The 26,227-nt window shown below is 50.2% G+C and overlaps 1 protein-coding gene across 1 annotated transcript; it reads left to right on the top strand.

Annotated features, from left to right (window-relative positions):
- The first annotated feature begins 11,444 nt into the window (after positions 1-11,444).
- Trim63 (tripartite motif containing 63) lies at positions 11,445-24,858 on the top strand. The gene is made up of 9 exons (XM_057784261.1): positions 11,445-11,852; positions 12,822-12,994; positions 16,876-17,044; positions 17,897-17,992; positions 19,468-19,701; positions 21,054-21,076; positions 21,369-21,493; positions 22,974-23,045; positions 24,792-24,858. The coding sequence occupies exons 1-9, from the start codon at positions 11,694-11,696 to the stop codon at positions 24,800-24,802; spliced, it is 1,062 nt and encodes a 353-aa protein (XP_057640244.1). The 5' UTR covers positions 11,445-11,693; the 3' UTR covers positions 24,803-24,858.
- Positions 24,859-26,227: the final 1,369 nt, after the last annotated feature.

Here is a 26,227-nt window from a genome sequence, read left to right as displayed (position 1 = left end):
CTGTGACCACACGATTTACGCACACGGTTTATATATTTCTTCCACTGCTGGTAATCTGGCTTGCTCCCAAGGTTTTTCATTTGTTTGTTTTGGTTTTGCTCTTTTTTTTTCCTTTAAGGTTTTTAAGGTCTAATTAAAAAAAAAAATTTCTTGTAAGCCAAGTGTTTAATCCCAGCTCAAGTCTGCAATCCCAGCATCCTGGGAAGCTAAAGCGAGAAGATTGCTTCAAGTTTGGGGCTAGCCTACGCTATATATTCAAGCACCTGCTCAAAAAAAAAAAAATCCTTGTATGTACAAAGCTAAGACATCTCTTACCTGTTGATGGTTTCGCAAAGCTCCATTCCTCGGAGCACAATTGCTGAGTCACATGTGTGTCTATATTGATTTTTAAATTTTATGTGTGGGTATTTTGTCTGCCTGTATGTCTGTGCACCATGTGCGTGTAGTGCCCAAGGAGACCAGGAGGACGTTGGACCCCCGGGACTGGAGCTGCAGGAGGCTGTGAGCTGCCATGTTGGGTGCTGGGGGTCACACTCAGTTCCTCTGTAAGAGCAGCCGGTGTTCCTAACCACCGGGTCACCTCTCCAGCCCCTTGTGTGAGTAGTTTACATTGAGATGTTTATCAAATTGCTGTCCCCAAGGTCTTAAGAGGAGTCAATCACTAATATCTTTGCCAGTTTTATGGGAGAAAATTCGGTTTTATTAGGTCTTTGATGTGAAGTTGGTAAGTCGGTGCAGATAGGCCTGCCGCCTCTCTCTTTGTCAGCAACTCAGTGTGCCGGTGCCCCCCGTGAACCGCCTCTGTGTGCCCTTTGCTCCTCCTTACCTGTGAACTCCAGCCCTGCTGACGCTTGGCCAGGACACGTGTCTCTGGTGTTCTTCCCCCTCAGCCAGTTACTTGTCTTTTATGTTGTTTATGGAGCAACTGCAGGTTTAAATATAGTCTGTTTCTCCCCTGCTTGTTGTTTGGGATTTGGATAGTTCTGGAAGCTGTGCGTGGCAAGCCTCAGGGTCAAGCTGGTGAGGGTGGGGTGCAGCAACAGCTTGACCCCCAAGACTGGCTCTCTGAGGCACAAGCAAAGAAAGGGACAGTAGAAGCAGCCCAGAGTCACTGGTTGGCAGTGTGTCTGGGACGCTTCCTTCAGTTCTTCCTTCTGGGGAGTGTAGGGTGGCTGCCAGTGAAGACAATCTCTCCTTCAGACCTGGGCCCAGACAGGAAGTATGGGAGCCAGTCAGTGTACACAGGGCAGAAGAGAAAGGAGGGGCCGGTAAGATGGCTCAGAGGTAAAGGGACTTACCACCATACCTGATGGCTGAGTTGTTTGGTCCTGGGACACACATGGTAGAAGTCATCCTCTGACTAATACTAAAGAATGTGTGAGCCTGGCCGTGGTGGGCACGCCTTTAATCCCAGCACTTGGGCGGCAGAGGCAGGCAGATCTCTGTGAGTTCGAGACCAGTCTGGTCTACAGCCTGGTTACAGGACAGGCTCCAGAGCTACTGGTGTGTGTGTGTGTGTGTGTGTGAACTATCTTTATCACACACACAATTAAAAATGCAATTATCTACTTGGGCTGCTATAGCAACTGCTCTACAGATTAGCAAAATTTAACACTAGAAATAGATTTCTCATAGTTCTGGAGCCTGGGAAGCCCCAGATCAAGGAAGGAGCTAGCAAGGTAGGCCAGGAGGCATGCCGCATCTCGCTGTGTATACACGCAGATCTTCGTTCCTGTGCGAGGAGGAACACTACCTTCTGCTGTGGTCCCCGCCCCCTCCCCCGGGGCCGTTTTTTATTATTCAATTTTTTAAAGTCAGGGTCTTACACATGTTCCATCTGGCCTTGAACTTCATGTGTAAAGGAGTCCTGGTCTCCACGCATAATCACCCTTGGATATGGCTGTGAATTTGGGGCAGCACAAGTTCCCAGCCCCTTGTGATGCCCCAGGCTGTTTTCTGGGAGTCTAAAGCTGGACTTGTTACCCAGTGTGCAAGCGTGTTGACAGTTTCCTTATCTGTGCAATGGGGATGGAACTGGAATGGGCCTCATGAACTAATAAATCGGTATCTATAAAATCCTCAGGACAGGCTGTAACCAGCTTCCAAGAAAGCCTTCAGTAGCTCTTGTCCCCCTCACAGAGCACCAGGTTTGTACTGTGAGCCCTGTAGAAGTCACTCACAATGAGAGAGGGCCAGGCTAGAGAAATGGCTCACTACTCGCCACTGAATCTGACCTGGGTTCAATTCATGGAACCCATATGGTGGAAGGAAATAACTGACCCCTGTACATGGTCCTCTGGCTTCCACGTACACACATAAAAATGCAATAAATACAAATTAGCTTAAAAACTGAGTGGCCTTAGCTGGGCGATGGTGGCGCACGCCTTTAATCCCAGCAGAGGCAGGCGGATCTCTGTGATTTCGAGACCAGCCTGGTCTACAGAGCTAGTTCCAGGACAGGCTCCAAAGCCACAGAGAAACCCTGTCTCAAAAAACCAAAAAACAAAACAAAAACAAAAACAAAAAACAAACAAACTGAGTGGCCTGAATGACTTCCAGGCCAGCTCACTAAAGACATTGCCATTGTCTTGCTTTTCTGAGTCACTTACTCTGAGCTAGGTTCCATGGTTTAGGAGCGTGTGCGTGTGTGTTTGTGAGTGTGTGTGCACACGCATGCACGTGCATTAAGGCAACAACTCATAAACACTGAGTGGGCTGACTCAAAAGTGTCTCCTGTAACTCCAATTAAGCCCTCAAAAAAGAAAAGAAAAAGTGAAGCCAGCAGGTGTGGCAGCTCACACCTGTAATCACAGAGCTCCAGAAGCTGTGGCAGGAAAATTGTGCAGTAGAAATCAGCCTGTATCACATAGTAAGTTCCAGATCCGTGTGTGTGGGGGGGGGTTACACACTGAGACCAGATGCAGCTCTGGTCGCAGAGTGCGTGCCCTGGACACATGTGTGAAGCCCTGGACTCCATCCTCAGCCCCACTGGTAGCAGGTGGTAGCATACACCTGTGATCTTGGCACTCAGGAGTGGAGACAGGAGGATGGAGAGTTATCCTCAGCTGTACAGCAAATGCAAGTCCAGCCTGAGATGAGTCTGTCTCAGTAAACACACATAGACATACCTTTACACCATCGTGTCCAGAGTTCTGTTGAGCAGGTAGTAAGAACTCTCATGGGTCAGACAGGCTCCCTCCCACCTTCGTGCTGTAGAAGGTTAAAGGACAGCCACCCTGAAGTCTCGGCTCTTGGCCCAGAGATCTCTGCTCTGCCCGACTGTCATTTCACGGGTTAGCAGCCTGACACAGAGGTGTCGACGATCCTGTCCCAGGTGACAGAACTAGGAAGTGGCAGGACCAACCCCTGCTGTGAAGGACCCTAAACTTGACCTCAACTGCATTGCTCCCAGGATCTCAGGATGTGGCTCTGGGGTGTCTCACACTTCACAAAGCACTTTAAGGACCTTTTCAGGCCACTTCATATGCTTGGCCTCCATGCCCCCCAAGGTAGGCCCTTCCTTTCTTCCTTTCTTCCTTTCTTCCTTTCTTCCTTTCTTCCTTCCTTCCTTCCTTCCTTCCTTCCTTCCTTCCTTCCTTCCTTTCCTTTCTCTTCCTCTTTCCTCCTTCCTTCCTTTCCTCCTTCCCTCCCTTTCTCCCTCCCTCCTTTTCTTCCTTTCCTTCTTTGGTTTTTCAAGATAGGGTTTCTCTATGTAGCCCTGGTTGTCCTGGAACTCACTATATAAACCAGACTAGCCTTGAACTCAAAGAGATCCACCTGCCTCTGCCTCCCAAGTGCTGGGATTAAAGGCACTGCCACCATGCCTAGCCTGATAGTCCCTTTCTTTAAAGACCATCCACTCCCCCAGCGCCCTTGAGCTGTCCATAGGTGCTGTCTAGACCTGGTGGCAGTAGAAGGCCACAGGGCTCCTGGCCCAGGCTTCGTGTGCTGAGTTCTGGGACACTCTGCTCCTTTCTACAGCATGTGGGTCAGGTTCAGTGAACATTGTCCTGGCCCCTGCAAGTTTGCATCATGCCCCAGAACCCATGGACCTGACTCTGCCAACTGCTCTGACTTTAGCCAATAGATCAAATGACCATTGACTTGATCCTGTGATTTGGGCTGATTTTTTTTCTCTGAGGATGACATCAAAGTCTACGGCTGAGACCTCAGCCCTAGCAAAACAGCTCCCATGTCTCCTTGTACCTGTTTCTGAAAGTCCAGAGCACAGGTAGAATGGACCCCCACACCCTTCAGGAGGGGAGGAAGGAGAAGATGGGAGCAGGAAGGCACCTGACACAGAGCTGCTCTGGGACGACGTACGTGATAAACCAGGAAAACATTTTCCAACAAACCGGAAACAGGAAGGCGTGAAAGGGAGGTGAGGTGGTTTCCTCCCCCGTGGCACCACTGTCCCCACAACTTCACCATCTTGGGCCAGCACCCCTGAGGGCAGACCAGTGGGAACAGAAAAGGACCCCCGGGGATCCTCTCCAGCAGTTGTTCAATCACTGGTGGTGGGTGTGGCCTGCTGGGTATCACATTGCAAGTCTTGGTCAGAGAGAGTCAGAGACCAGTTCCAGCCCTTGGCTGGGTCCTTTCCTATGACCCAAGAGGCCTCAAGCTCTCAGGTTTCTGAAAAGTCCCTTTTCTGGTGACAATCCCAAAGAGCACAGACTTAGGGACAAAGCAGGCCTGTTCCGGCTTTACCAGCACCAGTTGTGGACAGGCGGCATATCCACATACCATGGTGTGCTTCAATTTCCGCTCCTGTAAGATGGAGGCAACAAACATGACCTGGATACAGACCTGTTAGTGCATGTCTGTAATCCCAGACCCTTGGAAGCTAAGGTAGGAGGAATCAAAAGTTGAAGGCAAAAAAGTCTATAGAGCGAGTTAAGACTAGTCTCCTCATCTTGGCAATACCCTAACTCAAAATAAAATGGGGGGGGGAGTTGGCAACATGATTAAGGGGGAAAATAGTAGCTTTCTCCTTGGAGTCCATGATCCCGGGTTACAGAACAAGCCATCAGCTCACCGTGGTGGAAGAGGCCTCAAACTGAGCTGGAAAGTACTTGGTTAGCCCTACAACAGCTGTGCCATTATTGTACTCATGGGTGCATGTGGCCTGGCGGGTCAGTATTGCAGCTTGTAGGGTTCACAGCGAAGTTAGACTGTTGGTGACTCTTCTCCCCCAGCAGCTTGTAGGATGCTGAGGGCTAGCCAATGTGGAGGAAGCTTCTAGCTCAGCTCCAGTGTGATTCTCTATGACCTGTGACCAAAGGGTGAGGTGTCTGCAGCAAGAGTTTTACCATCACGTTCTGTTGGGTCACCAAGGGTAATGGAAATGCCCTGTCTTGTCTGGATGTGTACCAAAAAAGGAAGTTAACTCACCAGGTGGTAGTGGTGCACACCTTTAATTCCAGCACTTGGGAGGCAGAGGCAGGTGGATCTCTATGAGTTCAAGGCTAGCCTGGTCTGCAAAGAGAGTTCCAGGACAGCAGAGCTACACAGTGAAACCCTGTCTCAAAAAACGAACAAAACCCCAAAAAGCAACAACAAAAAATTGAACCCAGGTTTAATTCCCAGCATCCACGTGACATAGCCATTTTGAAGTGAGAAGGCATAAAAGTCTATTTATTAAACAATTAAGGGATGCAATGGAAAAACAGATTCACGCATCCAGAACAAAGTAGACGCCGCCACTGATCCAGCTGCTGCTCCAGCTCCGACCACCCAAGAGAGCACACAAGACCCTTTCCCTCCATTTTATCGGGTTACCTCTCCAGAGAAAACCACTCCCATAGCAAATCACCACAGAAGTCGCTGGCTGAACGGATCGAGCTCCCATGACACCGTTTCATGCATACACTGTGGCTGTGTTTGTCTGTCGAGATTTGCCCAAAGTTGGACCCATCAATATTTCAACATGGATGGAGGAGGGGCCCAAGGGGTCCCGCCCTTCCCAGCATTACTATGGACAGCTGATAGAGGAGGGAAACTTCTTGAGAAGAAGGGGTTCCAGTGGGAGAGGGAAGGAGGTGAGGAAGGGGAATGGGAGGTGTATTATAATTTGAAAAAAAAAAAAGCAGCACGAGTGAGAAAGATGCCATTCGACGGAGCTCAGGAGGGGGGGTTATTAAGGGGAAGGGAATGTAAAAGGAGGAGGAGGGGTAATCGGGCCTCTGGGGACAGGAGTGGCAGAAGAAAAGAGAGAGAGACACACAGAGACAGGCAGAGACAGAGAGAGAGGTGGGAAGTGGGCAGGGCCCTTTAGAAAGGGAGCCTAGTGAATGAGCACAGGTGGCTCTTAGTGGTGCAGCTGAGGATGCAGAGACCCAAGGTCAGACCAGGACAGATGCCCGGATACTCACGAGGTGAGCATGACTAAAACCCATTATACAAGTGCATGGAACCGGCAATTTTTATATAATTTGTTTTATTTTACTTTTAAGTGTACTGGTGTGAGGGTGTCAGGTCCCCTGGAACTGGAGTTACAGACAGTTGTCAGCTGCCATGTGGGTGCTGGGAATTGAACCCACGTCCTCTAGAAGAACAGCCAGTGCTCTTAACCTCTGAGCCATTGTATTTTTCTTTCTTTTTTTTTTTTGTTTTTTTTCTTTTTGTTTTTCGAGACAGGGTTTCTCTGTAGCTTTGGTGCCTGTCCTGGAACTAGCTCTCGTAGACCAGGCTGGCCTCGAACTCCCAGAGATCCACCTACCTCTGCCTCCCGAGTGCTGGGATTAAAGGTGTGCGCCACCACCGCCCGGCTTGGCAAACAGTATTTTTAAAACAGAGAAGACTGTGGTATAGCTTGGGGGTAGGGTGCTTGCTTAGCATGCACAAGGTCTTAGGTTCATTCTCCAGTAACACACATACACACACATTTGAAATCTTCATTAAAGTAAGAATAAACCAGACATTGAATCCTGTGCCTGTAATCTCAGGACTTGGGAGGTAGAGGCAGAAGGATCAGGCCTTCACAACCAGTCTTTGACAAATTTCCACTTCTACATGAGAGCCAGCATTCAAAAAAAAGTTTGCATCAGACATGGTGGCACAAACCTTTAATCCCAGCACTTGCGAGGCAGAAGCAGGCGGAGGTCTGTGAGTTCGAGGCCAGCCTGGTCTACAGAGGAGTTCTAGGCCAGCAAAGTCTACATTGTGAGATTGTGTCCACTCCGAAACAGTCCTGGGCCCCAGCTCACCACTGATAATCCATACTGATCTCTTCACCTGCCAGTCCCATGACTCTCTAGTTTGTTCTTTTTGTTTGTTTGTTTTTTGAGACAAGGTTTCTCTGTAGCTTTGGAGCCTGTCCTGGAACTAGCTCTTGTAGACCAGGCTGGCCTCGAACTCACAGAGATCCTCCTGCCTCTCTAGTTTGTTCTAATGACCGGTAGTGGTGTTGGCTTATAACTTCCTGGTGATGCCACTGATCTGTCACTTGCTCCTGGTACAGCTTGGCCAAGTGACTGCAGGTCTCTGAGCCTTGGCAGAGCAGCGGGAGGCGGAGGAGGTGCCCTGCCCATCTGAGCATACTGAACAACAAGTCTGGAAGAGTCTCAGCCCAACAGCCAGCCCATAATAAGCACTCAATACCTACTCTAACAGAGGAGTCCAAGTTCGAGAATCAGGCTACCTTGGACTTGAACCAGGGTTTGACTCTGCCATTTGTGGCTGTGTGACTTCGGTCAAGTCAGCTAACTCTCTGAACCTCCTTTCCCGCTGGGAGAGGAAAAACACAGATCTGAAGGACAGATGTGGGGATCGAATGACCAGACATGTTTTGCTGCCCAGGGCAGCCCACGTGGGAATTGCCCCATCTCCTCCCTTGACTTTCAACAGCGCTGGCCTTACTGGTGTCCATGCTGGCTGGAGGCCATCCCACTGTCCATCTGCTGGTCCTTAGCACCTGGCCTGCCCGGGCTGACTGGGGAAAGTCAATAGGGCTCCTCCCAGGTGACAAGTGTGTCCAGGACACAAACAGCAGCAAGGCCCTTCCGTGTTCACTACCCATGCTGATCCAAACCCTCTCTGATACTGTCCGTGCTGCTCTTGCCTCCTGCCCCCTCAGACCCAGAAGTTAGTCAACTCTTTTTTCTCTCCTGCTCCCAATACTTGGAATGTTCCCTCTGTCTTTTTCCTCTCTCAACCCGCATCTCAAAACCCAAATTCCCTCCGTCAGACTCAGACCTAGCTCGACCTTCTCATCATTGCCTGAACTACCTTAGTTTTAAGTATCTTTTTAAATATAACGTTTGGGGGGAGTGGGAGGGAAATGGGAGGAGGGAAGGAAGTGGAAATTTTTAATAAATAAAAAAAAATTAAAAAAATAAATATAAAGTTTTTTACACTTGGAAGTCAGAACCTTTGAAAATCAGCCCTCCTTCCACACAGTATGTAGGTCCTGGAGCAAACTCAGGTCTTTGTCCCTAAGTACAGTGGATTCCTTGAGCCCTTCTGTTGGCTCTTAAGTATTTTTTTTTTCGAGACAGGGTTTCTCCGTAGCTTTTTTGGTTCCTGTCCTTCTAGACCAGGCTGGACTCGAACTCACAGAGATCCACCTGCCTCTGCCTCCCGAGTGCTGGGATTAAAGGCGTGCGCCACCACCGCCCGGCTTGTTTGTTTGTCTCGAAATAGGAACTCATTCTGTGCTCTGGCTAGCCTGGGATTCGCTTTGTAGACCAGGCTAGCCTCGAACTCACAGAGATCCGCCTGCCTCTGCCTCTCCAGTGCTGTGATTAAAGGCGTGCGCCACCACTGCCCGGCTTCTTTTTGCTTTTGAGACAGGATCTAATATAACCCATGTTAGCCTTGGATTTACTATGTAGCTGAGAATGATCTTGAACTTCTTTTTAAAAAACTATTTATTTTTAAAATTTAAGTTTTTATGTATGTGGGTTTTTGCCTGTATGGATGTCTGGGTACCACACATGTGCCCACAGAACCAAAAGATGACATAACTTTCCTTGGGACTGGTGTTACGGATGTTGTGAGTCACCATGTGGGTGCTGGGAACCGAACCCAGCTCCTCTGAAATAGCAGCCAGAGCTCTTAACCACTGAGCCATCAGCCCTGTCTTACCTCTTTTTTAAATTCAATTTAATTTTATTTTATTGATAGTTATTGAGCTCTACATTTTTCCCTGTCTTAAGTAGGGAAGAGTCAGGAAGTCCCAGCTGGCACCGGGGACTTTACAGCCCCTCAGCATTTCTCACTGTTGGCTTCTTTGTCACACTGTCTCCTCATAGCTGAGAAACAGCCACCTGCTCTTGTGCACCATTCCAAACAAAAAATAAAGTGTTCTTCTTCTTTTTTTAAATTTTTTTTTTTTTTTTTTTTTTTTTTTTTTTTTTTTTTTTTTTGGTTTTCTCGAGACAGGGTTTCTCTGTAGCTTTGGTGCCCGTCCCGGAACTAACTCTTGTAGACCAGGCTGGTCTCGAACTCACAGAGATCCGCCTGCCTCTGCCTCCCGAGTGCTGGGATTAAAGGCGTGCGCCACCACCGCCCGGCTGAAGCTTTCTTCTTGCCCTGACTTGCCTGTCCCGTTTGATGGGTATAACGGTTCTTGCTCTTGTGCTGCCGATGGTTCAGGTGATGAAACTACCAGAAGACAAGTGAGCCCTTGACACAGTGTCCGCCGTGTAGCAGGTGCTCGGCAAACACCCGCCACCAGGATTTGGGGCGATCCAAAAAACTGACAGGTCTTCACACCGCGGCCCAGGCTCACTTGAACTCACAGTAGTCCTTCTGCCTGAATCACCAGGCCTGGCTTTCTGCCCTTTGTGATCCTGTTGGGACTGGTCCCTCCTCCTCATCTGCCCTTTCCTGAGACTGGCCCCTCTGCTCATGGGAGTCCCCGAAGGTTTTATTTTGAGGGGGGGCAGTTTATGGAGAATGGAACGTAATTCCTCATCCCACATGCTAGGTAAATGCTATATCATTAAGTCCTACCCCTTCCTCTTTTAACCTTTAAAAATACTTTTATTCTGTGTCTGGGTGTTTTGCCAGCGTGTATGTGCATGATAGGCATACAGTGCCCATGTGGTCCAGAAGAGGGCGCCACACCCCTTAGAGCCGGAATAACTGTTACACGTCACTGTGTGGATGCTGGGAACCGAACCCTGGTCTTCTGCACCGTCTTTTAACTTTTAAAAAATATACACACCTTTAATCCCAGCACTCGGGAGGCAGAGGCAGGCGGATCTCTGTGAGTTCGAGGCCAGCCTGGTCTACAAGAGCTAGTTCCAGGACAGGAACCAAAAGCTACAGAGAAACCCTGTCTCGAAAAATCCAAAAAAAAAAAAAAAAAAAAAAAAAAAACCTAAAAAATATACACTTTTATACTTTTTCTTTTGGGGTGGTATGGTTTGTGGTAAGGGGTCATGGTGGTGACTTGGGGTGTGTAGTGATAGTATTTGATTTTGAGATAGGGTTTTGTGTAGCCCAGGCTGGCTTTGAACTCCCAATCCTTCTGCCTCTGCCTCCTAAGTACTGGACTTACAGACATGCACTCTGTTTTACGTTTTACTCTGAGACATGACATCACTATATAGCCTAGGATAGTCTTGGATTTGATTCTCCTGCCTCAGCCTCCTAAGTAGCTGGGAATATAGGCCTGCAGATCTGTAGATCTTGATCAACTCTTGTCTCAAGAGATCCACATCTTCTACGGCCTCTGGTTCTTCCTGGGGTCCGAGAATGGACATGTATGCAGAGCCCAGGGGCGCCTCTGGCAGGCTTCCACGTGCCAGGGCCCAGGATTCCCAGGCACAGGAAGGGATCTCATGTTCGTCTTTCTGGACTGTGAGTATCTCCGTGCAGGGCAAACAATTGGACATGTGAACGCAGGATGTCAGCAAGCACCTTTCCCACTGAGGCTCCCCACCGAATCTCAAGAAAGCCCTCTTAGCATGAAGTGCATGCAGTAAGTGACTCGGGGGTGTCAGGGTGGGCTGCCAGCGTGGGAGTCCCTGAAGACCCAGTTAAGGTGCTTGGCCAGAACCTGAGGCAAGAAGGGCTCACAGAGGGGTTACCTCCAGCCCTTATCTTGTAGCTGCTCAATGATCCAGAAGGGGAATTGACTTAGGTTGGTACAGGAGCGCTGGTTGGTTGGTTGTCCATCCCTTGACGCCAGGGAACCCTCTCTCCGGGTCCCATTTCCTCACTCCCACTTGACTGGCGGCGGCGGCGGGGGTGGGGGATGTGGAGGGGTGGGGGTGGGGATGGGGTGGGAGAGTGGGGGGTGGGGGTGGAGATGGTGGGGGAGTGGGGGTGGGGTATGGGATGGGGAGCGCGAGAAGGGGGCGGAGGCCAACTTCTGCTGGAAACTCGGGTACCTGGCCCCTGCCCTGCGCCTGGCTCTGAACGATCTGTTCTTGTTTACGACCCCCGTCCCAGGGGAACGCGATTGCTCATCCCCACGTGTGATCTGAGAGAGACAAATCTTTGGGGCCTGGAGGAAACTCAAGCCCCGCCAGCAGCTTGGCTTCGGAATGCTCAGCTGGTCCCCTCCTGGGGCTCATGTGACCGAAGTACGGCTATAAATATCAGAGGGACCTCAGACCAAGACAGAAGTCGGACTCCAGGAGAAGACAAAGAGGATCGACTGTGTGTGGGGGGACGAAGGCAAGCCCTCCGGTTCTGCTTTGCTGACACGGGTGGAAGAGGCGGCCACATCTCAAAGCAATATGGATTATAAATCTAGTCTGATTCCGGATGGAAACGCCATGGAGAACCTGGAGAAGCAGCTGATCTGCCCCATCTGCCTGGAGATGTTTACCAAGCCTGTGGTCATCCTACCCTGCCAGCACAACCTCTGCCGGAAGTGTGCCAACGACATCTTCCAGGTCAGCACTAAGTAGGGCCCAAACCTGGAACCCCTCCTCCCCCAGGATGGCTTCTCAGGTTTCCTCTCCTTCTCAGTGTGGGAGGCTTCTGACTCATTCCCATGTGAAGCCATACAGAGACCACTGGGAATGGAGAGGGATGGAGGGGAGCTAAGGGGAAAGGGGAGCTGCCCCAGCCCTTCTCCATGATAAACCATCTGGTCTCCACCCTGTCTACAGCCCCCTGCTCTGCCTGGATGGCTCACTGTCAATTCTCCACTCAGGAGTCAAATGCCTAAGTGATAAGAGGAAAGGGGGGGGGCGGGCAGAGAGGAGAGAGAACCCAGGCCCTGGGGCAGGACCCAACCCCACCGTGGCAGGGGGCCTAGCGCTTTGGGAGGAGGTGGCAAGAGGCACGTAGCCACTGCAGCATCCTTAGAGGTGTGTGCTCCTACACGGGGGCAGAAGGGACGCCATCTTCCTGAGCTGTGGTGACTGCATTGGAAGAGGGATTCAAGGGTCCTGAGCCGCTTCAGAAAATGGCCTTCCACAGTCAGATGTCGTTGCTGAGGCAGGAGTCTGAAGCTACCTAATGAGTTTGAGATATCAAGACCCTATCTCAAAAACAAAACCAAAGAAACCAAAAATGTTCTTTCACAGTTTAACAATCCTAAGAGCTGGCACTAATTCTAAGGCCTGTGATATCAGTGGTAAACTGAGGCACAGAGAAAAAGAGTTGAACTTTTGTTCAAAAAGAGTTAACATGTTTTCAACATGACCTGAACTCATGTTGGCTAATACTGAACCTCTTAACTGTTTGAATGCTTCAACCAAAACACTCTGCCACGTGGGTGGGCTGGTTCTAGGTAGAGACCAACCAGGAGCCAGTGTCCTTTGGTCTGGCCAGTGTGTTTGGGGTCATTTGGGGAAAGAGCTAGAGACTAGAGAAGGAAGAAACTCCAGCCTCATCTTTGCCTTGGCTCTCTTCAGGCTGCGAATCCCTACTGGACCAACCGCGGTGGCTCAGTGTCCATGTCGGGAGGTCGTTTCCACTGTCCCTCATGCCGCCACGAGGTGATCATGGACCGGCATGGGGTATACGGCCTACAGAGGAATCTGCTGGTGGAGAACATCATTGACATCTACAAGCAGGAGTGCTCCAGGTTAGGCTCAGCTCTGCAGCCCAGCCCTCTGCCCAGCCCCTCCCCCAGGAGACTGTAGCTGTGTTCATCAGTACAGAGAGCCATCACCCTCTACCTCAAACAGAACCTCAGCTGGGTTGAGTTCGCTGGGTATACTAGGGGCATGAAAGAGAACCCCGGGACCAGAGCACGGATGTGAGTGCGTGCTTAAGAGACAAAGTCTATGGCGGAGAAAATACCTGGGGCGAATATGGCCAAGTGGTCCTAGGGCAGCAGGGGTCAGGCACCGAGAAGGCTTCATCCTTCAGGATTATCCCTATGTAGAGCAGGAAATGGAGTCTCAAGGAAGGGAAGTCACCTAAGTGTGGTGACTCACATGATCCCACCTCTTGAGAGGCAGGGGCAGGAGGATTACTATGAGTTCCAGGCCAGCACAGCTTACAGAATGAGACCCTGTCTCACCCCTCCTCAACAGTAATAGTAATAACAACAATAATAATAGTTTTGGTCAGCTACCCAATGTTTACTGCTTGGGAAGGGGCGATCTGGACAGGATTTGTGGGTGCGCAAGGGGTGTGCAGGGTTGGGCACCAACAGGAAAGAGACACAGCTACTGGGTGATCTTTGTAAAGGAGGGTGCTGGGATCCCCAGTGCCAGGGCCAGTCAATCCACCTACCATCAATGAAGTAAATAGAACACCTCAACAAGACTCCCAGACTGCTGACCTCATGGCCTTATGGTCTAAAACCTTCCCCAGACCAGAGAAGACGGGGCATAGCTGCCATCCCAGCTCTAGGAGGGCCGAGGCAGAACAGAGCAATCATGCCCAGCCTACATAGCCAGATTCAGTCAAGGGGACGGACGCTAAGATCTAAAATATTGGACATTCGTGGAGCACTGACTGCATGTGGGGGCTACCCTGGGCTCCCTGGGCTCCTCTGTGCGTTTCCTGTCCAGTGTCACTGTGACATTGCAAGGCTGTCTCGTGCCCGTTTTCTCATGAGAAAATGAAGACCCAGGTTAGGCCAGCAGGTGGTAAAGATGAGCGCCTGGTGTCTGTGGAGGCCAGAAGATACTGGATCCCTGAATTAGTCAGAGTTCTCTAGAGGAACAGAGCTTACAGAATAAATACATACACAGGATTTATTAGAATGGCTTACAGGCTACAGTCCAGCGGGCCCGGCAATGGCTGATGGCTGTCTACCAGCAGCAGGTCCAGGAATCCAGGAGTCATACGGCCATACAGCAGTCATACCGGATACAGCCCACAAGGCTGGATGTCTCATTTGATCTTCAGTCTATGTTGGAATGCCAGTGAGGGAATGGACGTGCTTATGAGCGCGGGAGCAAACAGGCAAAGAGAGAGCAAGCTTCCTTCTTCCGTGTCCTTTATTGGGTGCCAGCAGATTAGGGGAAGGTCTTCTCACCTCAAAAAAACATTGGATTAGACGTGGGTCTTTCCATGTAAAAATGATTTAATTAAGAAAAAAGAAAGAAATCCCTTACGGTATACCCAGCCACTTGGGTTTTAGTTAATTCCAGATGTAGTCAAGTTGATGAGATATCGCTATCACGATCCCCCCGGAACTAGAACCGGAGTTATACTGGCATTGCAGACAGTTGGGAGCTGTCATATGGGTGCTGGGAACCAAACCCAGGTCATCTACAAGAGCAGTAAGCTCTCTTAACTGCCCACCTGTCTCTCCAGTCTCAGCAGTGGACACTCTAACCTTTGTTATATTGCATCTCACATAGCTAGAACACAACACTACAAATGGACATTGTTGAGCACCGGGCATGGTGGCATATGCCCGCAATCCCTGTCATCTGCAATCCTTAGACATGGAATCCTGAAGCAGGAGGCTCTCCGTTTTAAGGCTTGCCTTGCAAATGCAGTGCCTGTCTGGACTATTCAGCAAGATCCGGCTTCAAAGCTAATAAAAATCAGGGACTGGAAATATAGCTCAGTGGTAGAACCCTTTCTAACCCTAACACAAGGCTTTATCCGGTTCCTTCCCCAGATAAGACATGCACATATGTTCTGAAATTACTTGTATTATTTATTGTTGTTAGTGCGTGGTGTGGGAGTGAGTGTACACATGCCATGGCCCATGTGTGGAGGTCAGAGGACAACTTTGTGTAATCTGTTCTCTCCTTCTGCCTTTCCACGAGTTCCAGGGATCAAACTCAGGTTACTAGCCTCCTGCTGCAATGCAAGCACCCTTATCTGCTAGGCCATCTTGTCAGCCCACAAATGCCTATTTCTGATGATGACGATGATGATGATGGCTATAATAATAATAACAACACAGTTTATAGTCTACAGTGTCAGCCTCCTATAGACTCCTTAAGAGTAGGTTGTGTCTGGACTCTTTGGGGTTTTTCCCTAACAGGTAAATGGCAATGACAGCTGTCTTTAACCAGGGTCTGCTCAGAGCTCTGCTGGTCACTCCTGACATGGTTGGCACCATTCTGAGAGATGCCGAGGTCTGAAGACGAAGATCACGCAAGACCTGGCCTGGCGCCTGGCCACCAGGGAGGGAGGTGTCCTCAGGCAGCAGGCCTTCTCTGTCTTGCTTCACAGCCTGTCTTGCTACTACCACCCTCGGGGACAGCAGCAGGAGGAAACACCTATCACCACAGCCAGTGTAGGGGGTCCCTGGGCTCAAAGATGAAAACAAAACAAAAAAAGCCTGGAAAGGGGCTCCTGGAGGGGGCAGTGAGGTCATAGTCATGTGACAGCCATGCAGGGCTGCTGGGAGGTGAGACACTGGCACTGATGGAGACAGTCACTATTTGAGACTTATAAGGTGGTTACGTGTTAGGAGCTGGGGATCAGAGGTCGTGTAGGTAAGGATTTGACTCTAAAACCTCAGTCTAGGCTGGGAAGTGGCTGATGTTGGAGAAGAGCATGCCAGGCACCCTAAAAGGAGAAAGCAATAAAGGGAGCAAGGCATCCTAGGACAGAAAGAAGAAACTCTTGGGCCGGCAAGATGGCTCCATGAGTAAAGGCGCTTGCCGCCAAGCCTGACGACCTGAGTTCTATCCCCAGGACCCACATGGTAGAAAGAGAGAACCAACTCCTTCGAGCTGTTCTCCGACCTCCACACGTGTGCCATGGCACACGCATTCCCCCCCACCCAACATACACACATAATAAATAAAGGCAGTTTTCAAAATTTTAAAAAGAAGAGCTTCTGGGCCCCGAGAGTAGCGTAGGTCAAGGTTTGCACCACGTTTCTGGCCAGTCCTGCCCCCACCACGTGCTGTCTGCATGGCTTAGAGTGTACACACTGTCCCCTTCTCTGAGCCCTCGGACGCCTTCAAGATGTGTTTGCTCGTGTATTCTTTCTACTTGTGTTTCATTTCCATGGTCTTCACGCCAGGTACTGTATGTTATAGACTTAGGGAAGAAAAACAAGCAGGCTTCCCGGCCTGGTTGGAGGCTATGGTCTGGTAGATTAAATATAGACATAAGGGTTGCCATTGGAATCAGTTGTCCAGACGCAGCAACCAAGAGTTATGGGGCTATAATTAGAGCAAAAGTGTTCTAGCCTCCCCTGCCTGTGCTGCTGGGCGACCTTGGGCAAATCCATTCAATTTCTGGGACTCTTGCCTCTTCCCTTAGGTCAGCATCTTCAGGTCTGACTCTGGAATTCTGGGGCCCTCCCCAGGTCCCCCGTACCAACTCAGGCCAGTTCCAGCACCAGAGCCTGAGTTTGGGGGTTTGGGAACAGGTGTGATCTCATTAGCTTCTTGGTCTTGGGCTCCCAGAAGATAAAACAGAGACTATCTGGAGCAGCCTGACACACTGGGAGCTGACATGTGGATGGTGGTGGCTTCCTGTGCTTGGGGACAAAGAGAGGAGACATCCCTGACTTGTGATTCCTCTCCCCTTCAGTCGGCCCCTGCAGAAAGGCAACCATCCGATGTGCAAGGAGCATGAAGACGAGAAAATCAACATCTACTGCCTCACGTGTGAGGTGCCTACATGCTCCTTGTGCAAGGTGTTCGGGGCCCACCAGGCCTGTGAGGTAGCCCCGCTGCAAAACATCTTCCAGGGACAGAAGGTATTGACGATAGCCACTGTACCCAGATGATTCTGGGGGTGAATTTGACCCCCATGGATGTGCTGAGCCGGCCTTTCAGGAATAGTCCCTCTGAAGGGACTTCCCAGGCCACAGGGACAGCAGCCGTCGCCTCCCTGGGGGAGGTGGCTGAGCTCATGGGTTATAGTTAGAACCACTTGAGAACACCTGGGTGTGGCCACCGGGATGAGGCCAGACCTTCCAGGCCATAGCTTCTCCTCCTGTGTACTCTGGGGTCCCAGGCCTCTCCATTTGAGTCTCTCATATAGCACAAAGCAGATTCGAGGCTCTCCCCTGAGCTGCTTGTGGTCACCCCAGCGTCCTGTCTGTGCAGTAAGCGGCAGCCCTTTCTGCTCTCCGCATTCCACTCAGCTCTTGGATTTTTCTCTTCTAGAACTTTCCAGTTCTATTCTTTCTGTCAGGAACTAGCAGTTGGATATGGCAGCATGGGCTTTTTAAGCCCAGCACTCATGAGGCAGAGGCGGGCGGATCTCTGTGAATTTGAGGCCAGCCTGGTCTACATAAGTAAGTTCTGGGCCAGACAAGGCAGCACAGTAAGACCCTGTCTCAAAAATATAGAAAGAAAGAAACTAGTTTTTCCTTTGTTCCTTTTTCAATACCTTGCCGTGTGTTTTGGGGTGCTTGTTTCTCTTTCTGGGTCTCATCTATCTATAAAGGATCTGTGGAAGTCTCTGCTTTAGGCCTGAATTGCACCCCAGAAGGAGGGAGACGCCCTCAGAGAGGGGGAGCAGGCTATCACTCTGCTATGATGCTGAGAAACAGCCAGCCCTGAATCTATTTCCGTCTCTCCTCTCTCCCCCCCCTTCCCTCCAGACTGAACTGAGTAACTGCATCTCCATGCTGGTGGCAGGGAACGACCGAGTTCAGACTATCATTTCTCAGCTGGAGGACTCCTGCCGAGTGACCAAGGTGAGGGCGCTGAGCGGCCCTGTCAGCGCTGAGGCGCAGTGGAAGCCTCCAGTGCAGCTGGCATCTGGGGAGGGCCTGAGCTGTGAGTGCGGCTTGGGGTTTTAGAGCCTTGGGTGCCCAACAGAGAGGGCAGGAAAGGGGCACAGTCATCCCTGCACCCACTCAGCAGATAGTTCCTGAACACGGCAGCGGTGCCCGACTCTGCCCAAGGTCAAGACAGACGCAATTGCCAATAACTCCACGAACGTCTCTAGCATTAGTCACTCTGCTGCCGAGCAGGGTTCCTGGACCTTTGAAAGCTCACACTCGACCCTGGTGCCTGTGGGAGCTCAGGATCTGACTCAGTGGATCAGGAATGAAACGGAAGTCTGCACTTCCTCACTTAGTGTATATTTTTTAATGTATCTGAGCCTTTTGCCAGCATGTATGTCTGTGCACCATGTGTGTGCAGTGCCCGAAGAGGGCAGAAGAGGGAGTCGGATCCTGTGGAATTGGAGTTACAGATGGTTGATAGCCACCATGCGGGTGTTGGGAATTGAATCAGGGTCCTCTGGAAGAGCATTTTTTGTTTTTCATGACAGGGTTTCTTAGTAGCTGTGCAGCCAGTCCTGGAAATCATTCTGTAGACCAGGCTGGCCTCAAACTCACAGAGATCCGCCTGCCTCTGCCTCCCGAGTGCTGGGATTAAAGGTGTGCACCACCACTGCCCAGCCAGTCAGTGGTCTTAAGCACTGAGCCATCTCTCCAATCCTCTTTCTGTCTGTCTTTCCTATTTCCTATCTTTGATTTGATTTTTTGAGACAAAGTCTTGTGTAGAACAGGATGACCTTGCATTTACTAAGTAGTCTAGATTGACCTTGAACTCCCACTTCTCCTACCTCCACCTGCCAAGTGCTGGGATTACACGCTTGCAGCTGGCTGCACTTCTGGTGAGCTTTGGAAGGCTGCGGGGACAGCAGAGGCAGAGGTGGTTTTCCCAGCCAGATGTGATGTCACGTCTGTAACATGTAAGATGAAGAAATTGTGTCTAGGTCACCTCCTACACATAGTGAGTTCGAGGTCAGCCTGATCTACATGTGAGTTCCAGGCAAGCCAGGTCTACATATTGAGACCCTGTCTCCAAAAAGAAAAGTAATCTGGTCTCTTCTTGGGGAAGGGTTGGAGCTGGGGTGGGGAGGGCGGGAGTGGGTATCGTAACTGCAAGTGGGAGGAGCAGTAGGAAGGTTGGGAACGTTGTTATCCCTCTGTGTGGAATCTCATTCTGGAAGGTGCCACTGCCAAATCCATTTTCCTTTTTTATTTTGAGATAAAATCCCGCTGACTTGTACCAAGTCATCTTCCGTGCAGGCCATTCTTCCCATTGGCTTTGTTTCCTGTGCGATGAGGACTAGGCAGGCTCTCTTCTCGCTGCAGGTGGCTGTCTGAGAAAGTGGGTCGGGACCCCATGAGATGAGACTGTAGGTTTCTCTCCTCAGGAGAACAGCCACCAGGTGAAGGAGGAGCTGAGCCAGAGGTTTGACGCCCTCTATGCCATCTTGGACGAGAAGAAGAGCGAGTTGCTGCAGAGAATCACACAGGAGCAGGAGGAGAAGTTGGGCTTCATCGAGGCCCTGATCCTCCAGTACCGCGAGCAGCTGGAAAAGTCCACCAAACTTGTGGAAACAGCCATTCAGTCCCTGGACGAGCCTGGAGGGGCCACCTTCCTCTTGGTGAGTGGTACCTGGAGTGTCTGGGTGGATTCGAACTGTGCTCTTCCTTCACCCTTGAACAGAGGCCTTTTAAATCTTGGTGAGATGCCAGGCATAGTACCTCATGCCTGTAATCCAAGTACTTGAGAGTCTGAGACAAGAGGATTGCAAGTTGAGGGGAGGCCAGGGCAACTTGGTGAAATTGTGAAATGTTATCGCAAAATAAAACATGCCAGGCTAGGCTTGGTGGCACACGACTTTGATCTGAGCACTTAGAAGACACAGGCAGAGGCAGAAGATGCAGGCAGAGGCAGGAGGATCTCTGTGAGTTTGGGACTAGCCTGGTCTAAATAGGGAGTTCCAGACCAGCCAAGACTGCATAGTGAGACTCTGCAAACAAACAAACAAACAAATACATTTTAAAAAAATAGATGACTATGGTTAAGAAGACTTCTTGTGACACACACCCTTAGTCCCAGGACTGGGGAGGCAGAGGCAGGCAGATCTCTGTGATTTTGAGGCCAGACCAGTCTACAAAGCAAATTCCAGGACAGCCAGAGCTACATAATAGAGAGAAGAGAGAGAGAGAGAGAGAGAGAGAGAGAGAGAGAGCACTTTCTCTTCTTACAAAGGATCTGGATTCAGTTCCCAGCACCTACATGGAGGCTTACAACGATCTGTAGCTCCAGCTCCAGGGGACCCAATGACCGCTTCTGACTTCCAAGGGTACCAGGCACATATGTGGTGTACATACACATATGCAGGCACTCATGCATACACATAAAACAAAAATAAGTAAACCTTTCGACAACAGCAAAACCCAGACAGTCTGGAGAGATGATGATGCAGGGGTCAAGAGTGCTCGCTGCTCTTTCAGAGGACTGAAGTAAAGTTCCCAGCACCCATGTTGGGCAGCTCACAGTCAGGGGAATCTGACACCCTCTTCTGGCCTCCACGGCTGCTGCACACATGTGGTGCACATAATTTCACATAGGCACACATACATACAAAGAAAAAATTAAAAACACACAAAAAACTACGATACCCAGAACACATGCCTTCAGCTCTCCTCATGGTCCAGCTTTGTCCAGACCATCGGTTTGAGGAGGTTTGTTTGGCTCTCATCCAGGAGACTTCAGACATTGTGAGTGACTTGGCCCGAGAATTCTGGCTTCCTGCTCAGACAATGACAGCTTTTTGGGAGGCATGCTGGCCAAAACCTGTGCTAACCAGGGACAGAGAGAAAATGTCCACATTCTGTCTTAGGGCAGAACTGCACCATGGGGCAGTACCTGAGTCTATGCTCAGGAGGTCACTATTTTATGTCCCCTGGGGTTTTCAGTGCTAACCTTCTCTGCTCTTTCTCCCCACAGAGTGCCAAGCAACTCATCAAGAGGTTAGTGTCTCGGGAACTGTGGCCCAAGTCCCTAGTTGCCCCAGGGCTTCTGACACTTGCTCAGTGGGACCCAGTGCATTAATTCTCCAGGAGTTGGGGTTCATCCCCGGCTCATGCCCCCTACTTTCTTAGGTCATCCACTCTGCTTGACCCTGGAGAAGATCTCTACCCTTTTATCCCCTCCACTTCAGGGATGGATTGTGGGACTGGGACGGACCCACCTAGAGCTGAGGCTGGGATGTCTTTTCCTATAAGGAACCCTGAGACCTCACCCTGCGTTTCTCCCCCACAGCATTGTGGAAGCTTCCAAGGGCTGCCAGCTGGGGAAGACAGAGCAGGGCTTTGAAAGCATGGACTACTTTACTCTGGATCTAGAACACATAGCAGAAGCCCTGAGGGCCATCGACTTTGGGACAGGTAAAGGCCATGGTGATGCTACTTGCTTGTGTGCTGTTTGATCTTTGAAAGGCAGCGTTCTGTGCATTGATAGTAGGCAGATCCACTAAAAACATCAAATTTACACAGTCAACTTCGACAGGGTCTCTCTGCGGAGCCCTGGCTGTCCTAGAATTCTCTAAATAGAATGGGCTAGCCTGGAACTCAGAGAACCACCTGCCTCTGCCTCCCGAGTGCTGGGATTAAAAGCGTGCACCACTGCGCCCATTTCTGAGCTCTTTTATTCATTGGACTTTTTATGCTCTGAGCACTGAGACCCTGACATAAATCCTAGCAATTCTAGGATGGAGATCTGTTAGCACCTCCACCTTGAGCTCAGGAAACTAAGTATAGAATGCTTAGTTGTTCAGGGCCGCTCGGCTCGGAAGTAGCAGGTGCAAACCCCACCCAGGCCATTTGGCTCACAAGACCCTCCGAGGACATTTGAGACAATGTGCCGACACCATGGCACTGGCCCCAGTGATTCTCTGGGGGAACTATTATGAACAGTAACTATGGCTTTAAATGACACAGCAAATCCACTGTTTGGATTATCCAGTTCATGTATGCATCCTGGGGGTTTGGCTGGAGGTTTTATTTGCTGTTGTTGTTGAGACAGGGTGTCACTATGTAGCCCAAACTGTCTTCAAATCTGTGGCTAACCTATCTCAGTTTCCTGAGTGCTGGGATTACAAATTTAACCATGGTGCTCTAGTTTGTAAGTAATGTTTGACAAACGCTGACTCTGTAATCCCGAGGCCTGGATGGGAGTTGCGTGAGGGGCACGACCCTGTTAGGAAAGTTTGAAGGCCACAGGATGAGAAAGTGAGAACCCAGGTTGCACCTTGGTGGACACTGTCCTGAAGAACCCCAGGCCGCCCCAAGACTGCCTCTCTGTGGACTGAGGAATGGGGCAGACAGGAGATGCTGAGTAAGCTGATTTCAAAGGCTGAGCAAATTCCTTTAAACTAAGGACTTCGGTCCGGAAAGACAGGAAATGTTTGTCCTGCCTCCCCTTTGTGCTGTGTCTGTTCCGCTGAGGACCCTAAGTGTGCCTCCTGTGTCCCTGAGGCCACAGACACAGCAGTGATGAAGGGCAAAAGGACTGTGACCTGGAAGGAGGAGGCAGGGGACATGCAGGCTGGACTCTGTGATCTGGGATCCTACGAGCCTGGTACCTCCTAGGTCCTTGCTGCTTCTAGGTGTGCAGTTGGGTTCAGAAATGGAGACAGGGCCGGGCGGTGGTGGCGCACGCCTTTAATCCCAGCACTCGGGAGGCAGAGACAGGCGGATCTCTGTGAGTTCGAGACCAGCCTGGTCTACAAGAGCTAGTTCCAGGACAGGCTCCAAAACCACAGAGAAACCCTGTCTCAAAAAACCAAAAAAAAAAAAAAAAAAAAGAAATGGAGACAGATGTCTCCTCCAGGCCACTCTCATCCTAAAACAACTGTTCTTGTTACAGATGAGGACGAGGAGGAGTTTATTGAAGACGAGGAAGATCAGGAAGAGGGCGTGTCCACGGAGGGGAAAGAAGGTAAAAAGGCCACCTTTCTCTGCCTTGCTCCTTGAGGGACAGGATGCCGTGCACCGTGGCCCCGGTCTGCGCTCTATGCACTAGACCCCAGTTCGTGAGCTTCGGGCAAGGGGCTGGAGGTTGAGAATACAGACGCAGAGACAGACCGACACGCAGACCTTTTAACACTGATACCAAAGCCCCAAGAATGCTCTCTTTATTGTGTTCAGGGGCAGATTATATAGAGATAGCCACGCCCCAGCCAAACCCACCAGAAACCACTCTCCTGCCATCAGGAACTTCTGAAGGTCTCGTGCTCAGAGCAGCTGTAGGCACTCAGATCAGGGGAAAACAAGATGTTTACAAGAAATTCAGGATCTGGGGTCTCACTGCTCCCAACAACAGGAGAGCCCCGCTACACATTCCCGGTGGTGGGGAGCTAGTGTTCATTTTTACATTAGCCCTCCTCTTTTTTGTACATCTGAGGTCTGCGTACATACACGCATGTTTGCACACACATTCCCGGTGGTGGGGAGCTAGTGTTCATTTTTACGTTAGCCCTCCTCTTTTTTGTACATCTGAGGTCTGCGTACATACACGCATGTTTGCACACACATTCCCGGTGGTGGGGAGCTAGTGTTCATTTTTACGTTAGCCCTCCTCTTTTTTGTTCATCTGAGGTATGCATATATACATGCATGTTTGCACATGCGTGTGCTCAAGGGTGTCCATGCAGAGGCCCAAGGCTGACATCGAGGGTCTTCTTAATCACTTCCCACTCATTCACTGAGGCAGGAGCTCTCTCTCTCTTTTTTGTTTTTTGTTTTTCGAGACAGGGTTTCTCTGTGTAGCAGCTCTGAAACTCTGTAGACCAGACTGGCCTGGTCTACAGAGATCCACTTGCCTCCCGAGTGCTGGGATTAAATGCTGCACCACCACCATCCTGGTTTAGGCAGGGTCTCTTAATTGAGCCCAGAGTCCATAGACTTGCTAGTCTAGCAAGCCAAGCTGCTCAGAGATTCCTTTTCTTGTCTTCTGAGCTCTGGAATCACAGGGGCTGCCATGGCCATCGGCATTTCTTTGTGTGGTTGCTGGGGATCTGAACTCTGGCCCTCATGAATGTAGGGACCTACCCACCAAGCTGGGTTCCAGCTGCTGCTGCTGCTTCCTCCTCCTCCACCACCTCATCTTTTTTTTTTAAATTTATTTATTTTTTATTTTTTTTAATGGCTGGCTGGGAACTCACTATGGAGGTGAGACTGGCCTCTTACAACTGGGATTAAAGGCATGCTCCCCTATGCCTGACCAGTGTTCAAGCCTAGTTACCAGAGCCAAGTTCCAATCCAGCAGAGTGTAAGGCAAGGTTCTCAACCTGTGGGTTGCGGCCCCTTTGGGTGAAGAGGGGGAGGTGGAAGGACCTTTCCACAGGGGTTGCCCAAAGCCATCAGAAAACACGGGTTATTTAGATTATGATTCATAATACTAGCAAAATTACAGTTGAAGTAGCAACAAAAATAATTTTATGGTTGGGGGGTCACCACAACGCGAGGAGCCATACTAAAGCATCACAGCATTAGGAAGGCTGGGAATCACTGCGCTAAGCCATCTGCAGCTCACTGAATTATGACAGTTAAAGTCTAGTCTGGTTCTAAAGAAAAAGCCCAGGCTGGGGCGGGGGGTGGTATTTGGCTTCTCACCACAGCTCTGGAGGTCCTGGGTCCTCTCGAGTCCTCTCACCATGAGCCTGTGTCTGACTTTCTCTTCCAGGACACCAGTGAGGAGCTGGATGAGTAGACACCCTCTGGATGCAGTGATCGGGGAGGCGGGTGACAGGCCCATCGGGGAGGGGTTGGGGCTGGGGGCTCCTTGGGCGGCCACAATGGGGAAGTGTGTCTCCTCTGTTCAGAGAGCAGGGACTAGAGTAGGACCCCCACCGCTGTGTCCGGCAGTTGCTGAACCATGATTGGAAACGTATTCAAAATGTCACAGGACACTTTTCTACGTTGGTGCAAAATGAAATATTTTGTATGTTTTTAAAATGTGATTTTTGTATCTACTTGTATATGTATGCCAATTTGGTGCTTTTTGTATGAGAACTTTTGTATAATCACGCCTGGTCATTGTGTGACTGGCGATTGTCACAAAGAGGGAAGGAAGCCAAGGTAATAGAGCTGCCCACTTCCCTTCCTTGGTGGGGGGGTGGGTCTCACTCATCGGCCTGGGAAGGGGCAATGTACTGTATTTCAGTGCCCGTCCCCAAAGACGGGGAGAGTACTGAGTTTGTGCTATATGTTGTTTTAATAAATGCACAGCGGGCTGGGCATGGGGGCCAATGCCCTTTCATCCCAGCACTCCAGCTGGATCTCTGTGAGTTCGAGGCCAACCTGGTCTACATGGGGAGTTCCAGACCAGCCAGGACTATGTAGAGAGCCTCTGTCTCAAAAAATAATAATGAAAAAGAATAAAAAATAAACTTACAGCGCTTTTTTCATGTAATGACAAAAGAGGTGTGACTTCATTCAGCTTGAGTGCTTGTGTGTGTTGCTAACGATGGAACTGAGGGCCATGAAGGTAGTGGATGAAAACCACCCTGACCTACAGGGTGCCCCAACCCTCCTTTAGTCTGTATTTCTTTGTTTTGATTTGTTTCATTTTAAGGAGAAAAGAATTAAGAGTCAGCCAGTCTGTAATCCCTTTCCAGTCTCAGAGAGCAGAGTAGAGTCAGTTCATCCACAGCCAAGCGGAACATAAGACGAGGCAAACACTGGAAACAGAAAACAAAAGGAAGCTGACCTGGTGGCGCACGCCTTTAATCCCAGCACTCGGGAGGCAGAGGCAGGCGGATCTCTGTGAGTTCGAGACCAGCCTGGTCTACAAGAGCTAGTTCCAGGACAAGCTCCAAAGCTACAGAGAAACTCTGTCCCGAAAAACCAACCAACCAACCAAAACAAGAAAACAAAAAATAAAAAAACCATGCTGATGAAGCTGGATGTTAGTGTGCACACCTGTAATCTGCACATGAGTCTCAGCAGAAGGACTGCCATGAGTTTGAGACCACACTCGGCTACATGTCAAGGGTCAGACCAGATACATGCCAGGGATACATGGTTAGGCATGGTTTTGACAGAAACAAGCCTAGGGAATCCTGACAGTGGTGGTACTTAATCCCAGCACTTGGGGGGGGGGGGCAGAGGCAGGTGGAT

The sequence above is a fragment of the Chionomys nivalis genome, chromosome 11 (genome assembly GCF_950005125.1).
Source record: "Chionomys nivalis chromosome 11, mChiNiv1.1, whole genome shotgun sequence".
NCBI lineage: Eukaryota > Metazoa > Chordata > Mammalia > Rodentia > Cricetidae > Chionomys > Chionomys nivalis.
The sequence above is the reverse complement of the archived record's forward strand: the minus strand, read 5'-3'. Positions and strand labels throughout refer to the sequence as shown.

Coding starts and splice junctions, on each gene's coding strand:
- Trim63 (XM_057784261.1), top strand. CDS start 11,694: ATGGATTATAAATCTAGTCTGATTCCGGATGGAAACGCCATGGAGAAC. Junction 17,045..17,896: donor ACATCTTCCAGGGACAGAAG/GTATTGACGATA, acceptor CCTTCCCTCCAG/ACTGAACTGAGTAACTGCAT. Junction 21,077..21,368: donor GCCAAGCAACTCATCAAGAG/GTTAGTGTCTCG, acceptor TCTCCCCCACAG/CATTGTGGAAGCTTCCAAGG.